The sequence below is a fragment of the Bombus vosnesenskii genome, unplaced genomic scaffold, assembly GCF_011952255.1.
Source record: "Bombus vosnesenskii isolate JDL3184/JDL3185 unplaced genomic scaffold, Bvos_JDL3184-5_v1.1 scf7180000013293, whole genome shotgun sequence".
Lineage (NCBI taxonomy): Eukaryota > Metazoa > Arthropoda > Insecta > Hymenoptera > Apidae > Bombus > Bombus vosnesenskii.
The window spans coordinates 2118416-2136206 of record NW_022882944.1 but is presented as its reverse complement, the minus strand read 5'-3'; the positions used below and the strand labels follow the sequence as shown (position 1 = coordinate 2136206).

The 17791-nt window shown below is 41.6% G+C and overlaps 1 protein-coding gene across 3 annotated transcripts in view; it reads right to left on the bottom strand.

Annotated features, from left to right (window-relative positions):
* LOC117232709 (optomotor-blind protein) overlaps positions 1-17126 on the bottom strand; it is a 164108-nt gene extending 146982 nt beyond the window's left edge. The window contains exon 1 of one of the 3 annotated variants that reach the window (XM_033492277.1): positions 14762-17126. In XM_033492277.1, the coding sequence (XP_033348168.1) occupies positions 14762-15479 (718 nt within the window). In that variant the 5' untranslated portion in view covers positions 15480-17126. The remainder of the gene's footprint in view (positions 1-14761) is intronic. The other 2 variants (XM_033492274.1, XM_033492276.1) reach the window with 2 other exon arrangements.
* Between the last annotated feature and the right edge of the window lie 665 nt (positions 17127-17791).

Genomic DNA, 17791 nt, shown 5'->3' with positions numbered 1-17791 from the left:
CGCCTTTGATTCTTACATATTCGATAAAAAAGGAAAAGTAAAATCTAAAGTCGTGATTTCAATCCCAGCATCATCACTGAAAAACTGGGCAGGTAATCTGGTTGAAAGTAAAAGCGTAAAATTTGAAGTTTCAAAGTATAGGAAATTTCGTGATATTTCTCGCGTGGTTAAAATTGTTAAAATTCGCAGTGGCCGCATATTACACGCAGAAAGCTTGTACAATTTGCTTGTTGATTTTCTTCCACAAGCTTTGTAACGGAGCAATTGCATCACGATGTTGATATTCCTCTCGGCGCGCAGCGGAAACCTGGTTATTAATAATTTGATAATATTATTTCAGCATAAACGAACGATCCACGCGGTGCAATTAAATTGCATTGTTGTTGCGTCGTCGTTGAAACTCGCCGGCCCCGTGGATATTTCGACGAATTTTCGGCAAAGAGCGCGACAACTTTGGAAAACCAGTACCTTCAACGTTTCGCGTTCGACGCAATTATTCGTGCGTTACCACTCGCCGAGATAATTACTGCTGCTCGTATGTTTTATATTTTACATGTTAATGACGATGATTCATCGAGGTCGTTGCATGTTTCGATTTCCAAACCACTTGTTGGCTCCAATCATAGATAGACAAAAAGAATCCATATCTTCTTGATTTACGTTTACATTAAAATATTTAATATTTTAGAGTACGCGATAAGAACTGAATATTTTTCTCAACTGAAATTTATATTAAAAGATTCAGTGTCTTAAGACACTGATAATAACGTGATAATAACAAAGTATATATCTTTCTCTACTTAGATTTATAATAAAAAATTCAATACCTTCAGACATGCGATAATAAAGCAATATTTTCCTTGACTTCTATTATTACTCTGAAATAAATTTCAAATTTCACCATCTGAAAAGACACGTACGAATTTAGGATTACCATAAATATTTCATATATTTTTCTCGATTTAGATTCATATTAAGAAATTCAATACCTTTTAAAATACGTGATAAAAAGTAATATTACCACAAAGTTAAAAATACTTACTTTTTTCTAACCTAACTCGTCTCACTTCAGAAAATCGCTTCATAAAGAGGTTAAATCAGAGTATAAATACCAATACATATACAGTATTATTATATATATTAAGTATGTGATTACCGTACAAAGCTTCGTTCTTCTTTTGAATCGCTTCAAGTAGAATTCCAGCGATTGAATTTCCAAGGGAGCAATTATCGAGGTAGAACGTCGATTGAACATGGATCAGAAGGAAGGCAGAAACGATTTTCCGGGTGAATCGCGTACAACAGGAAAAATCGAGCGGTCAGTCTCGATAAACGATCGCTCCATTTTTTATCCGGGTGAATTTCACCTGGAAACGTGGACTACAATGCCAGCCGCCATTAATTGCGCCGCTTTCTATCGGTCGTCCGTTTTTATCCTCCCCCCTCCCCCCAAGAGCGGAATACAGGGTGTCTCGAAACGTGCATGGCTCGATTCAACTCGATTTCTTCCACCAGAAATATTGCACAAAATATTTACACACGCACACCCGTTTTGTTAAAAAATCGATTTGTATCTGACACTTCCATTTTGTTTAAAAATCAGCTTCGAAAATAGAATGCATTTATCGACACTCATCATGATATAAAAAGTTCTCTGTACTATTAATCAACTGAAACTACTGACGTTCGTTACCACTTACAGAAAATATCGTAATTCGAAAATATGATAGCACGTAACAATGTTACAAACAAATAAAATTAGATTAACAACAGGACACATTCCTCGATGCTTGTCACGATACAAAAATATGATCGATTCTTTCGTACGTATATATCGATTTTTTCTATGCGTATTATACTACCAACTTTTTACATATCGATTATACAAAACATGTTATAATTTGAAAGTATTATGACACGATAAATAATAATTCAACTATTAATCGAGCTTATTCTAATGAGATATTAATTGTGATACATGGAAACAAAATTTAATTCTATCGATGGTTGTTATAACGTAAACGATACTATAGATTCTTTAATATATCGATTCTCTTACGTGCGCTACTAGCATTCGTTATCGATTATAGGAAATGTTATAATTCGAAAATATGTATTAATTTATTATTTGTAGTTGATCATTTGAAAATATTCAGAAGAATTAATTTTAAAAAAAATGTTACGATAAACCAACGCTTATTATGACACGAAATATTTGATCGATTAATTCTTTGCTATATCGATTCTTCTCCTTACATTATTGACAATCGCAATCGATTATAAGAAGCGTTATAACTCGAAAGTATTATAGCACGACAAACAATAATTCGACGCTTAATCAAACTAATTCTAAAGAAATAGTACCTAGTTTTTAATAGTGATGCTTAAATGATTCGTGGAATGAGAATTTAATCGATATGAAGGAATCGTGAACAAGATACAACTGAACGAAAGTCTTAATTATTAAAGAAAGAAGAAAATACTGTATTTACGAAGAGTTACATTACCTAAGCTTTCCGCACAACAGCTCGCACATTACACAGGTAAGTACGCAGTACATTCACTAATTCACCAGTTAACCAAACGAAAACAAACGACCAACAGTTTATCAAAGTTCCGCGAACACAACGCTAACCTATCTTATACCTGCTTCGTATACGTCGCGTCTAAACTAAACATCAGTAATTACGAAATCTGCGTAGATGTCTCTGCGGTCGGACGTGTATACCCACCATGGCGCCTATATTCAAATCGAAATCTAATTAAATAAATATTCCATTAAGCTGAAATAACGATCAACTCTGAATATTTTTGCGCAATAATTTACCAACTAACGATATGAGATAATTTACAGATTATAAATTATAAATTAAAAATTGATACACTATGAGTTTTAGTAACTGTTATACTAAAAATTGTTCATCATATTGGTAACAATCATCTATAATATATATTATATATTCATTGCCTTTATATATAAATCCACTTTGTAAAATTATAATGCCTTTTTACATTTCTTATTTTATAAACTTTCTTTTGCCTGCTAACATGTGCTATGTACATAGCACAAATAATTTCAGAATTTTACGAGCAATAGAATGATTGCAAAATTCGTTTCTAGAAATTTCCTTGTTTATTAGTGTACTTGTTATATCCATTATTTCTTATTATCGTAAATACTTGCACTGTTTCAAACACTGATATTGTTTCCTTAAAAGTCGATGGACTTTTCGTGTATAACTATAAATTCCCAATACGTAACAATGGATTTTAAGACGCTTGAGCTGATATGAGAGAAATTTGAGAACTAAGAAATGGTTGGTAAAGGAGCATAGAAGATTTGTGAGCACAAGAGTTTAGAGTTCGGGCAGAAGCTATATTATAACTTGAATAGTTCTTGAGCAAATTTCGAGTAAACTTTGAGTAAAAATTTGAACAAAATTTGAGAAATTTTGGTAATGTAAAGGATCGAACCGATCGAACGTGTTTTCCTGGAATAATCGACGATTTCGCGACACCCGGTCTGCTTTTCCCGTTTTCTTTGGGCGTTTTCCTCATTCCGGCCGTTTTCTCCGGGACCACGGGTTACGCGGTGAAGTACGTGGCGCGAATTTCGAATGCGGCGAACGTCGGTCATGCCCTTGGCGAGATTAATCGCTGACCGGCTGCGGTCAGTTGGCTAGCAGCCCGGGTAGAAAAGAGGAAGAGGCCGAGAAATGACGGGACAGACGGCCAATAAGAATGACGGATCGCTTGTTCCCAATGACGTATCGGGGAAAAGCGCTACCGTGCAACTTTTCTAATTCTAATGTCTATAAATCGCTTTCTAAATCACTAAACTGATCCTTTCGCAACAAGATTAACGTTAGAAAATTCTTCAAAGATAGATGACGTTACGTGTCAAGATTTATCCATTAAAAAGAAAAGTTGTAGAAATTCTATTTATGTTTTATCGAGGGTAGATTCCGTTTTATTAAAAGAAGAAGTTTCAAAAGATCAGCGGATGTACGATTTATGGATCACTTTCTAACTCTACTGCTCCTTTCTCAAGCAGGTTAACAAAATTCTAATTTTCATTGGGACCTTTCATTAGAATGAAAAGTTTTACAAGTTGTACGAAGATTAAATCGATTCTCGAGTTGCGGTCAAATAAACCGAAGATGGAACAGCGATGTTTCAACGAGATTCTCCGAATGGTTTTGTATTAAAATAACAAGTTTTAGAAGTTTGACGAATGTACGGTATACAAGTAGCTTCCTACGTCGATTTACCGGTCCTTCTCAAGATGTCAATGTTAGAAAATTCTTCCAAGGTAAACGAATTACGTACAAAAATCTTTTTCGTTACAAATAGAAGTTGTAAAATCAGCTGAGGATTGAGTTCCACTGTATCGAAGATACAAGAGCGATAATCGAAAGAACATTTTTTTTTATTGTATGTACAGTAGTCATTGTATAGTAGTTGCATGGACGTATGATCGACTTAGAACGACGTTCGATGGTGTTTGCAGCGAACGAGCGAGTGCTTTGCATTTTCTAGCGCAGTAGCTTAAGTTTAGCGACAAACGATCAATAAAGACTCCGCGGTTTAGGAGCACGCTTCGCGCCTATCGCCTTCGAAACGAGCATCGGGCGGCTCTTCGTCGACGGATATTCTTCGCACGTCTCGAGATACTCGGGCCGAGGGCCGCGCCGGGGAATGCAAACTGACTGCAATTTAAGAGCCGAGGGAAACTGCGAGACGAGAGCGCGAAAATTTCCGCCGTTCATACCTGCCAAAATCGATCCGTCTCCGCTTCTTTCAACCACCATTGTCACATTCTCTTCTATTAAGAATCGTTCAGGCTTTTTCCACTAAGAAGCTTGCAAGCTTTATTAAACGAGGACCACTTGTACAGAATAGTCAGAGTTGAAAGAAATCAATCGATATATTGGTTTTCCATTTAAATGTTTGTAAATGGAATTTCGTATATTTATGGGGAAAAAGAATTGCTATTAATTATAGCTTTTAACCAATATGGCCTCACAATTGAGAGTATCGTTAGCGTGAGTTTCGATTAAATTCCATGACCGCATTTGCACCAATTACTAGAGATTTCAATTGTGCAGAATCTGATCTCACATCCTTGACAATTTCAGCAAATCAACGAATGCGTCTCGAAATATTCGCAAGCTCTCGCAAACCATTTGAATCTGTTCCAAAGACACCGAGATTAAAATTAAAGCGAAGATTAAAATTCGAGATATTCGTTGAGGTGTACAAGATTCGTGTACAATAGCGGCACTAATTTAATTATGAAAAAGCGTGTTGATGCTACATGCTTTACGGTTTCGAGTTTTCGAAACCGTTTAGAATCGCGGAATTCTCAGGCCAGCGTGTTAATTTCTTGAAAGAGTGCGGTTGCTCGATTGGACCTGGTGCGACGAGTACGCAACGAAGACAACACGCGTCGACGGGCTTGGCGAATTAATTCATCGTTGAGGTAAACGAAGGGAATAACTAGCTGAAGCGGATGAGGTGGACGCGTGTAATAACGAGATGTCAGATAAGACATCGAGCGAGGCGAGTCGGCTGAAAATCGCTTCTCTCCGCGCTCCGATTCGCTTGTTCGCGCTGCTAGCGTGACACGCAGCCGCGTGCGACCGATACTCGACGCCGATCGCGCTCTGCACGAGATCCAGATCGCCGGAAATCGGCGCACGTCACGTTGCGCAGCTCGAAGACAGTCTCTTTGTGCGCTCGTCACGTCAAACGTTTGCAACTTCTTTTTGCACAGACTTTTGTTCAACGATCGCGGATGATTGAATCGTTCCTTTTTTGTGGTTTACCCTGACTATTGAATAAAGCTTCTTGCGCTCCTTTTTGGCACTCGAACGTTTGGCCGAATTACGTCAGAATAAAGATCACGTTTCCTTGGTTTGGCACCAAACGTTTTTCCAGAGTTTCGTCCAATGAAAAATAAAAGATCGAATTGTTTCTTCTTTCGTGAATTTTCCTTCCCGCCACCCTTTCCGTTTTAATTTCCCTTACAGCGAATATTTTCATTTCCAGGTTTCGTTTAGTTGAAATGAAAAATGGAATTGTCTGTTCGTTCTATCTCTTTAGTTTGCATAATTGACATCGACGCAGTAATTGTAATTTTGCAGTTTGATTATTAGGTTGATCGTGGTTTATTTGTTTAGAAGCGAGGAGTGTTTCGATACAGAAAATGATCGAAAGTGAAAGAAAGTAATTCATACACTGTTCGTATTCTTTTTTAACTAGAATTTTTCTTATTTCTAAGGGAAAAGGATCGTGGCTATTCTTCGTTGGAGTTTTGAAATTGCTTTGAAGCAGTCCAACGAAAAGTCGAGGCGATTTCGTGATCAAATATTTATGACGATTAGAACAATTATAGTACATTTGAAATATCTTAGTCGCCATCGTTTATGAATAATTTATTCGTTCATAGGTAAAATTATTATAATTCTCGACGTTATTCAAAGTCAGAGGACACGCGTGACACTTCAAGGCGCTCGCAGTTTTGCATTGTCGATAGAAACTTCCAAATATTTCTAGCTTCACGTTTTCCAAGAACTCAATTTCTTCGAAAATTGTTCGTTTCTTTTGTACCATTGATTCGCGTTTTCACACTATATACCTTCCACGGACACTTACGAATTGATATAAAAGGAATGTTTCTTCCTAAACAAACTGCGTCAAATCTTCCACTTTCCTTCGCGGTATTCGTCGAAAAAAAAAAAGAAAAAAAAATGGTTCAGTATTTTCCACGAAGAATCACAGAATTTTGCTTACGTACGTTGCATTCAACACACCACTGTCCTTACGAGTTAACGGTTTTCAAACGCGAACGTTCGAAAAAAATTAGAAATTTGTATTCCCTCGCGACGTCTAAATCAACGAAGTTGATTCGGCGGCCCTTGTTTTTCAAAACTAACGATCACTACTGTCCCCTAAACCGTTTCCAACGCTCACAGAACTGCAAAGTTTCACTATTCTCACGAATCACACTGTCACAATCGCAATTGATAATATCACACCACGAGTGCTCATTTCGTCGCCGAAAAAAATCTGCCAAACGTGTTCATCTTCCTCAAGAAGTTTCACAGGAACAGGCGAACGCATAGCTCAGAACGAAAATCACTAATTGCTGTGGAAGATTGGCGCAGAAAATCGAGCGGATGAACTGCCCGGAAATCATAGTTGTTCGTCGTCAGTTCGCGATCTCAATTTGGCCACCTTGCCTTCGTTATTTCATTGATTTTCCAATGGAATCCGGATCGCTGTTTTTGGCTGGTTCGTTATCGGCTTCTCGATATCCGGGAAAGATACAGCAAAATCCATTTTTCCAACGATATTGCCTGCGCAAGGATTTTTGGAGCAATTTCCAGCGTCCGATTAAACCGGTAGCGGTTGCTGCCTTTATGGTATCATTGCTCGGACGATTTCCAAGTTCTGGAACGAGCAGGAGCAGCTGTTAATCATCCTGTTGAAGCAGAACCACGGGCACAACACTGTGACCCGCGATGGCTATCAACGCCGGATTAATTCACAGTTTCTCCGGCCGAGATTTATGGAGATAGCGATGCTTAATTCCTTGCGGTGCGGCTCTGTTGACAGCTTTTTTATCTATGCTCTGTTCCTGCTAATGGATCTTGAACACCGCGATCGCTCTTTTCTGCCCTCTCTTCGATCATTCGTGTCGTTTGCTTCCATCTATTGTATTTCTTGCATGTCGAAAAATTGAAGATAACTGATAGAATGCTTCCGTAATCACGCAGTTGAAATCGCGTCAGAAAGTATTTTTGCTAACTTCTCTTTCCAAACAACGTAACACCGACGCTCGAAAATTTCCAGCGCTATTTGAATTTTGCACGAGTACCAACTTTCTCGTATACTTCTTCCTTCTACAATAGAACCAAGAATATCGTAATTCCAGCTTTTATCTTTAGACGTAGTTAATAATATAGTTTGATATGAGAGTGATATTACTGATAATAAAATTGTTATTTACTCGATGAAGTGATTATTTAGTTCTTTCGAAATGCCAACACGTGGCAAACCTTCGAGTCTTTGAACGAGCGTTTCTTTCATATTTGAAGAAGATCGAAAGCTTTAAGAGACAACTGATAGCTGCTGAAGTTTTCGACTTGTTCGTGTTAACGAGTGTCGTTTCCTTTTCTTATCCGTCGTTCCTTCGATGACTCGTGGATTGTTCATCCGAGTTGCTCCGTCTTAACAGCTCCGAGAAACACCTGATAATAATCGACGAAGAATTTTCATACTTTTAGCCTCAATTTCTTACTCTCTTTTTTATTTCCTGTGAAAAATTTCCTTTTTAAATGACCTGACTATGGGTTTCTTTTTCATTCGAAGAAACTTTAAAGGACACTTGATTACTCGCGAACAGCTTTCACCTTTTAAAGCGTATTTTATCGAGTGAACTTTAGGTTGTGTTTCGGATCCTTTTTCGAAACAAACTGAATTTGTTTCTTTTAACTGGGAAGATCTGCTAACGTAAAGGGGGAATTAGATCTTTCTGACGAATAAAACGAATAAAATTTCTCTGATGGCGACGACTACAATGCGCCAGCGGCTTAACAACATGGCCGACATTGCGCCAAAGAAACGCGCCAAGAATTCTTTGCGCTCCTCAGCTCCGTCTGCTACGTTCGACGCCGGGAAAACAGAAGAAATCCTGAAACTACAAGGAGTAGCTTTCCAAAGTGTTCTGCATACTACGAACAGGACACCACGTTGATTAGAATCGCCAAACCACCATTGCATTCTCACATAGTCCAAGGTCCAAACTACCGATCAAAGATTCGAAATCGTTTTCAAAAATAAAATCTATATTGATACAATATCTTACGTTTAAGCTACACTGACATCTTTTGCCAATTGTATCCTGAATTCGACGACATCGTATTACCAAACAGCGAAATTCCAAGTGGATCGATTTTCTCAACTAATGGTTTCTATTGAAAATTTGTTTGAATTCGTAAATTCTACTCAATTCTTAGGTTTCGTAAAGTAGCAATTTCAAACAATGGCTCGATACGATCGTCAGACCTCGAAAATAATTGTATCCTCGTAAAATTCCTATGAAACATCATTCGCAGAATTAATTCGCGCGGAAAACAGTGTCTTTACAAAAGTCGACATTTACAATGAGAATCCGGATCGAATTATCAGGGAATTTAATAAAATATTAGTGAAAAGGATCACTTTGTAATTCGGATGGTCGTCCGCGATAAGCCAGAGGATTTAAAGGCGAAGAATAATTACGGGGCGTTAATTAGCCGGGTTTTGCCGCGTCGGACGGCGACCAGACGGGTGTTCGCGAACAAAAGCACCACTTTTCCAGACTTTTCCCGTCGGACGCGTTGCGTAAGACGCGCGACATGTGGAAACCGAGCGCACTTCCGGTTCAGGATGGCACAGCGCCAGGACACAACCGGCGAGACGCGAGAACTTTGTCTCGGAGCTTGCGGAACTTCAGAATTCCTCCTCCCCCACCCTCTTTTTTTTTCTCATCGCCGAGAGATTTCTGATTAACCTGAAAAATACGAACTTTGATTTTCTCATTGTCGTACGATATTCTAAATCATAGTGTGCACTAATATTAGTTGAGTTATCGGACATCGTAACGTTGCTAGTAAATTTTGAGGAGCCTTCGAACTATTTCGAATTTGTTAAATAATCTGTAAACGAGTAAAATAGAAGTGGAAAAATGTGAGTTTCCGTTTCGTACGAGCAGAAAGTGGAAGATATTTTTAAATAGCTTTAGGACACACGGATATTTTTGTTAATTTCGTGTGATAAAAGGTCGTTTGAAACAAGTGATTTATGGAAGACAATTGATGATGGTGAATTTGAAGTATGACAGAGGGCAGCTTGAGCTTCCATTTTGTATTCAGCTGACACCTGACGCTCACAATACACGTTTGTTTTAATTCCACTAAATTATTATATTTACGACAAGTTGATTAATTCTCATCTTCCTCGGCAGAATTCCTTCAAACGTTCATTGTTCTTTAACTGTCAAATAAGTTTCTTACGAACGACGGATTCAATGTATGTTCTGTTTTAAATTGGAATAAGCAAGAACAGGAGACCGTAATCAAAAGACTAAGACTATCGTTGATCGACTTTGAATCGACCGAGGAAGAACTTCGACTTTGGTTTATTTCTGCAATTTGGGGGATCGGCGAATTTTTCCGCAACTTTAACTCGCTGCTGCGTCGAGTTTCCGCTTTAATTTTATTTTAATTACCAGCTGGCACGAAGACGCTCGAACTAGTAATCGAGGCGTAACGAATTTTCATTTCCTTTGCTTCTCCTTCGTTTGGTTAATACATTTGTCTTCGATTTTTGAACGCCAGTCGATGATGGAAAAAATGACACTTTCAAAGTGAATCTGCGTAAAAGCATCTTGCTAAGAAGCAAGCAAACACTTTGCCAAAAAATTGTTGTGTTATTTTTTCACGTAAAATCAAGAATTGTTTACTTGAAAAATACCTAGCAAATTCTACGTCATCAAATTAAAACATGTACATTGATCATATTCCAAAACGAGTTATTAAAATTCTTTCTCTATTAGCGTAACAATACACCAAACAATTCACTTTTCCTTAAAAGTTGTTCTTACTTATTCGCGAGAAAAATCACTCTCACATTGTTTCGTGAAAACAGACACGTAAAACGATGCAATTTCCATTTAACCAAATTTTTCCCCCGTATCTGTCACTGATCTATAACAAATCTCTGCAAAATTCTCTGCGCATCAATTTTTCTTCGTCTTCCAAACGAATTATTCTCGCTCGTCTTTGATAAACCTGCACGAAATTCTCCTCACAGCAATCATTTTGCGTTTGCCAAACAGACCAGTTTCACTGTGTAATAATAAACGATATAACGTAAGAGGAAAACATCGAAACGGCAAACCATGTAAAAGCACGTAATCTCTGAACGAAACTCGGTAACAACGTCGTCTGATTAAAGTGACAGGCGGCGAGGCAAGAATACGGTTAACAAAGCGAACGAACGTGAAACGTCGCTGCAGCCAACAAATGTATCCGCGGCGTGGATGAATAAGCGATGAAACGGTTGCATCGCGTGGCAGACGTCCGTCTCTCTCGATCTTCGATCAATCGTTGGAGAACCAGCAACGTCCAAACGATCAGAACCGAGAAATATTCCGATTTCTGCGATCAGTGATACGCGAAAAGCGGAGAAAGTGAGCGGCTCGGGTGAATTCCGCGCCGAAATCGCGGCGGTTTGCGCAAACCGCGCGCAACAAGTTCGACGCTGTCGCTCGTAAAACAAACCAGAGCCACGGTAATTAAATGCCTGTCGATTTTTCCGCGGTTGTTGCTGGTATTTCGGCGAGCATAAGGGAATCGTGCGACATGTATAGATTGGCGGATTTTTATGGACATAATTTAAAGCATGAAATCTAAATGGAGATTCGTTTTAACAAATAAAAATCGCAACGAGTATTATACTTTCTAGCGTATTCTATTCGACTGTATTATTTCTGATTTTTCCACCATTAAATTTCCTATAAATGCGCGAAAATCCGCAATCCAGTCGTGTATTTTTTCCACACGAATTTCCTCGGTTTTTCGATAAAGCTTTTTCGATTTCTTGCCGGAGTCCTTCGATGTTCCGCGCGTAACGATGAATTTCGTGTAGTCTCAGTCGGTTCGAGAAACGGAAGATGATTTATGGATGAACGTAGGAAATTTGTATGGCCGAGAAAGGATTTTAGAATTTGAGAAGGAGGTATATTTTGATCGAATATATCGAAGGCTTGTTTGGTTGGAAACAATTTCGAAATTTAAGAAGCGACGGTGTATCAGTTTGAAGTAGAATCTTTAGACGAACGCACTGAGAGTTTAGTTTGGCTAAAATAATCTGAACATTCGGGCAGTGAACTTGAGAATAGAATTTTGTGTCGGATTTTTCAATTTGAAAAGGACCTGTGTTTAAATTTCAGCGTTTGCAAACCGCATTGAAAGCTTATCCCAAACAATATTATTTTCCAGTCTGACAGATGATTCACCTAAATGCGAGAATAGAAGTTTCACACGGAGGAATTAATTTGTCCAACGCAATTTTGGAACCGAGAAAACGATTGTGTTTAAATTCGACAATGGAAGATTCTGTGAAACGCGTTGCAAGCTTTTTTAAGGAGAGAAGATTCACTTCGGTGAATCGCAATTTGATTTCTTTGCGAATTTCGAATTTTAAACTACGATTATTATGAACTGCAGGCTCGTATGAAAGTTTTATGGAAAGTTTCTCGGAACTTGTGGAGTTTCCTGCCGTATGAATCTCAAAATTGCCAACTTTGGCGCTCGAACAATGCTTTCTGTCAGATCTCTTCACACACTAATACTAAACTTCGAATATTTCTCAGAAACCTACGAAAACGAAAGCAAGCCGCCTGTACAGCGAATTCTACATCCGCCAAAAATCCAATTTTCTTCCCAACTTACCAAAAAACTAACTGCTCTTGTCGACTGAAACTTCACCGACAGAATCAAACAGAAACTCATCCACGTCTCATTTTGCAACTCGCGTGGCATGTTCGCGACCGATTCAAGAAATTCCACCGCATAGTTAGATCGAATTTCAAGTTTGAGCAACTTGCTCGCTGAATTCTGGCCGCGAGACTAGTATTCGAAACTATTCTTAAGGAGATTCTAGCATTCGCGTGTTGTCGTCCAGTGAAACGAAAATCTCGTACTCGTCGCTACTTGAACCCCGAATTAAACACTCGCTGCCACTGTGTTTTAACGTCTCAATTTAGATTCTACCGGTAGCCAGAAGCAAGATCTACGAGGTGTATTTGTCGCAACATCTGATTCATCCGATCAACGTGTCTTTTTGCGCTCGAACACGATGTTTATCAGATTCTACGATTCGCTTATCAACGAAACAACCTGTTCTCGCGTTGGACATGTCGAAAGATTCTCAATTGGAAGCTAAAATACGTTTAGCCGAGAGATTGACGCGTGATCCATGTTTTTCGTCCGTTTATTTTAATAGTTTTTTGTTGTATAATTACTTGTGTGAATGGTTACCGAGGATCTGATCAGATCCAGGCAGTTTGTGTAAGCTGTGTTTGTATAAGATGTTGCTTGTTTCGCAAAACGATTAACCAGCAGCGGATGAACACGATGTTGCGTTAAATGGCGATCTCCCGCGAAGAATGAAACGTTTACTCTTCGATTTTGTCGAAGATAAACGTACTTATGTAGATGGCTTAGCAATGATTCGTGCGTTGTTAACGAAATTACGATTTTATTTGGTATTGTTTCATAAAAGTAGGTTCCTCCTTATCTATCTGTAGCCTGTATTATATCGGGAATATTGTAAAATAAATCTAAAGGTTGTATAGTATACTGTACTTTAGAAAGTTATATTTTCTTTCAAAAACTTGTTTATTATATAGTAGCAACTGTGCGTATGATTCGCAAGATGTTCGCAAATTAACAGTTCCATCTATCATTCGTTCTCTTTTCCACGTATTTGGACTTCCAGGAAAGACTTATCGTACTCTATCAAACCTAAAACACATAGAACTTGGAACACAAGTTGTACGGTTTAAAGAAACTAACGATTCTGTTCTGTAGTTTCTTGCAGAGAAGACTTCATCCTTTTGTATCGACTCAAAATTCTTATTTGGACCAAGTTTTGTGTAATATTAATAATCTAACGATTGTATATAACACATTTTTCATGTAACACCTATTGTCATTTCAAAAAAGACACCGACCTTCCTGTTTCAACTAACCTTTTCACTTATCATATTCGAAACTCTAAGCGCGACTTGTACGACATTAACAAGCTATTGTCACCTGCTGTCTATTATTTTCTTCCGAACAAGACTATTGATTTAAAATATCTACGTGTTACACTCAGAACTTGAAACATTAACAAACTCTTTACATCCGTTGTGTTTCAGAAAATATCCTAACCTTCTCTATCGACTTAGAACGTTTAATTATTTCTGGAAAAATTCCAAGAAGTTTCAAAGAATGAATTTTTGTCGAATCTACTGTCTTCTAAAAGATACTCCGATCTTAAAATCAAGCACATTTCCTACAACGTTAACAAATCAGACATTTCTCTCTTCTTGCAGAAGAGACTTCAACCTTCCTCTGTCAACATAAAACATATTGTTGTACTGACAACTTGAAGCATAATTCCTACGATATTAACAAACTCTTGCCACCTACTGTCTTCTAGAAAATAATCTAACCTTCTCTATCAACTGAAAACCTTTAGTCATCGAACTGAAGTTCAACGCGAACAAACAAAATTAATTCCTGCAACTTTAACAAACTCCTCCCACCTACTGTTCTCCAGAAACTATTCCAACCTTCTTCATCAACTTCGAACCCTCACCTACTCCATCGAAGTACAACATCACCAAAGCAAATTTTCCTCCTTTTCTCTAACAACCGAAACATCTATTTGTTACACTGCGTTACACCTAAAGCTGTATCAATTGCACTGCAACCTACGAATCCTAAAACCGTGCACCTAAACCTGCAAGATTTACACATTCCACGTGGTTTACATCTTCCACATCGTCGCTACTTCCTTCCGAGCCTCGGATCACTTCTTATCGCTCGTATTACACCGAAAGCTCGGCTACGTGTAATCACAAAGCTTGATCCTGGCCGAATCACGAGACACTGTAGCTTTGGAAACCGGGAAACCGAGTGTAATCTGTCATATGTCTCACCTGGCGGCGTGATGCCGTGAGGATTGAGATGCGGATGATGATGCGGGCTGCTGAGGATCCCTTTTCCCTGTAGATGATGCGCCGTCGGTCCAGGCGAACTCGTGGCTGGCAGATGCGCCGCCGGATTGTAGAATCCAGCGGCGGCCAGGGCGGCAGCGCTGAAGTAGCTGGCCGCTGCCACCGCCGAGGACGGATGCGACAATTCCCTCTGGCTTGGCAACGGGGGCGGCGTTTCCGGCGCGGCGGCCGGGCTTCCCGGTCCTCCGGGTGGCGGTGACGCGCTTCCCTGGGACGACGAGCCACCCAAAATCGGCGGATGTGTCGTCGCAGCGGTCAACAACGACGAGACGCTGAAGTCCGTCGGTCGCGGGGCGGCCGGCGCCGGCAGGTGGCCGCCGGATATGTGTCCGTTCGGGTTGCTGGACGGCGTGCCAGCGATCGAGGTCGCGAAGGCCGAGTGCTGATTCAGAGCCGTCGCTGACGCGGGGTACGCCATCCCAGGCCCCCCCGCCTCGGCCCTCGGCCCCGTGTTTGCACCCTCGACCACGTTAGCCTCCAATTCTCTGCGTCTACGTCGTTGACCCTCGATGTCCTTCGCGGAGGAGTCCACCTCCTCCTCCACCACCTCCTCGAGCCGTGATCGCTGCTGTAGCGCGGAGGGTTGCGGAGTGCTGGCGCAGTGGGTACCCCTGCACGCTGTGTCTTGTTCGAATCTCATCGAGACGGGCGGGTCTGCCGAGTCGCGCGAGATTCCTCTTCGAGTGACTCAAACCGGAGAACGGCGTCTTTTTATACTCTTCCTTCCTTTCTTTTTCTTATTTCTGACGTTTGTATCGATCTCGGATTTTACACTTAAACAATCGGATTTCAAACACGCACAATAACACAGATACACTTGGCAATGTTGGTGGAAAATCTTGGCGATTGGTTTTACACTTGGTTGCGGGTGGATTTCACTGAACCTCGCGATGCCACGTTGTCGACCGTCGTGTATGTCTCTGGTGGTCGATTCTTCGGCATGCTCGAGTTTGTCGAGGGTTTAGGAGCAACGTGTTCGAGGTGTTCAGGAGCGTAGGCCGAGATCCTCGCTGCGTTGTCGTCGCGCCCGCTGCGAGCTCCCCACAAAGTCCGTCGCGAGTCGTCCTCTCGACATCGTACGTCTCGTGGACCTTGCGCGTACTCGCGATTCCTCGTTATCTTCGAAGCGCCGCCAAGGCTTCGATCCACCACCAAAAAATTTCTCCAAGACGTATCAAGTCCCGTGCTGTCTGTGGAACTTTGTATCCGGGGATCTCAAAGAAACACGACGAAGCACACTTTCTCGATTCACCCGAGGAAAGATCTTCCTGTAGAATCGGCGGTGGCGCTTAGACAGAGTCACACCGTAAGCCAGAACACCGATTGCTCGGACAAGTACCACTATACGTGCACGTCGAGGACGTGTTAAATCCTTGTGTCGTTCACTGTTCACTGACTCACTGTGTCGTCCACCGATGTCCACTCGAGGCCAGTTCCGCAGAGCACTCACTTCCTCGACACGAATATCAACCGCGTTCGAACGAGGCGAGACAGACACGGCGAGACGCGACGCGAGCACGCGACCAATAGGGTGGAAACCTGCTTCTCGTCGTTGTCTTCGCGAACAGTGCCGGGAAGAGCGGAACGACACGAACGAGTCGGGTCGGAGCAGCGTCCGACGGCCGGACGACACAGGCCGGGGACGAGGACAGTTCGGACTAGCTTCCGATATCCTTACGCGAAAACGTAAGGCAAGAGAGACAAAAAGGCGAAGAGAGAAGAGAGAGGGCTCTCTAAACGAGACACGGTGATCGGGTGTTGTGCGCGCTGGTCGCCTCGGTCGGGGCTGGAGAGCGGACGAAAGGTGTTACTTGGGTGGCGCCGCGATGGTCACTGAGCAGCGCTAGGATTGACACCTCCTCTGGGGGCTCACCCCCACACCTCCCGCGGAGGTGTTGGTGTGCTAAAGTCCTCGTCCGGATTCAGGGCGTGTGTACGCGCGCGTCTACGTGAAGATGGGGGGCGGCCGCGTGTGCGTGTGTACAGACGGAACGGAGTGTGCCTGCGCCGCCGAACGGACGCGGGAGGCGTGAATGCTGGAGGGCAGCGACGCGAAGACTGAGACGGTGCAGGGGCTCCTCCTCCCTTCCCCTTAGACCGTTCGTGCAGCCGCCTAGTGGGGGAACCTGCCACGACAACCTAGCCGAAGCACGATGCACTACCGCGTGGAACGAGAACGGGACTACTAACCGGGTCGCGTGAACAACGAGGAGAGAGAGCTGTCTACCGAAACCCCACCACTTCTTCGAACGGGCGATAATGAGCGCTCGTAGTTCGGATTGGCGTTCCGGCGCCAATCCGAGCGGCGTTGCTCTCGACGCCTTTTCCGACGTTCCCTGTTTCCCTTCAGCGAACGATGCTTCTCTCTCTCTCTGTTTCGTTATCCCCACCATGCACGGATTCTACACACAACGCTCCGGACGTTCTTCCCTCGACTCTCTCTCTCTCTTTCTCGCGCGCGCGCACGGCCCCCACCACCGCGCGTTTAAGGGTGTTAACCGCGAGTACGCCCATTAACACCACCCTCCCCGCGGCACCGGGTTGTCGAGCGGGGGTTTCAGGGGGGTGGGGACGATCGACGTTGCTCGAAGCTTCGCTGTCGAGAACGATGCTGATTGACACGTTGCTGGATTTTCACCGGCCTCGCCGCACACCCACCGATAAAACCAAGCTGCTTTTCGCGATAAGAGCGTGACGCTCGCGGTACGTTTAGTTTAAGAGCTTCTGCAGGGTGTCAGATTCTGTATGACACAGTCTTTTGAGAATATTCTCAATCTCTGGAATCTTGGAAGTTAATTATATGTTACTCTTTCGGATATTCTCAGAGTATTCTTAACATCAAAGATATTTGCCGAAAGTAACGTTCTCGATGCTTCGAATCGAAAGTTATTTAAACTCGCAAGATTGCAAATCTCAGCTGATATTTCTTCGAACTGATAGATAAATAATCGC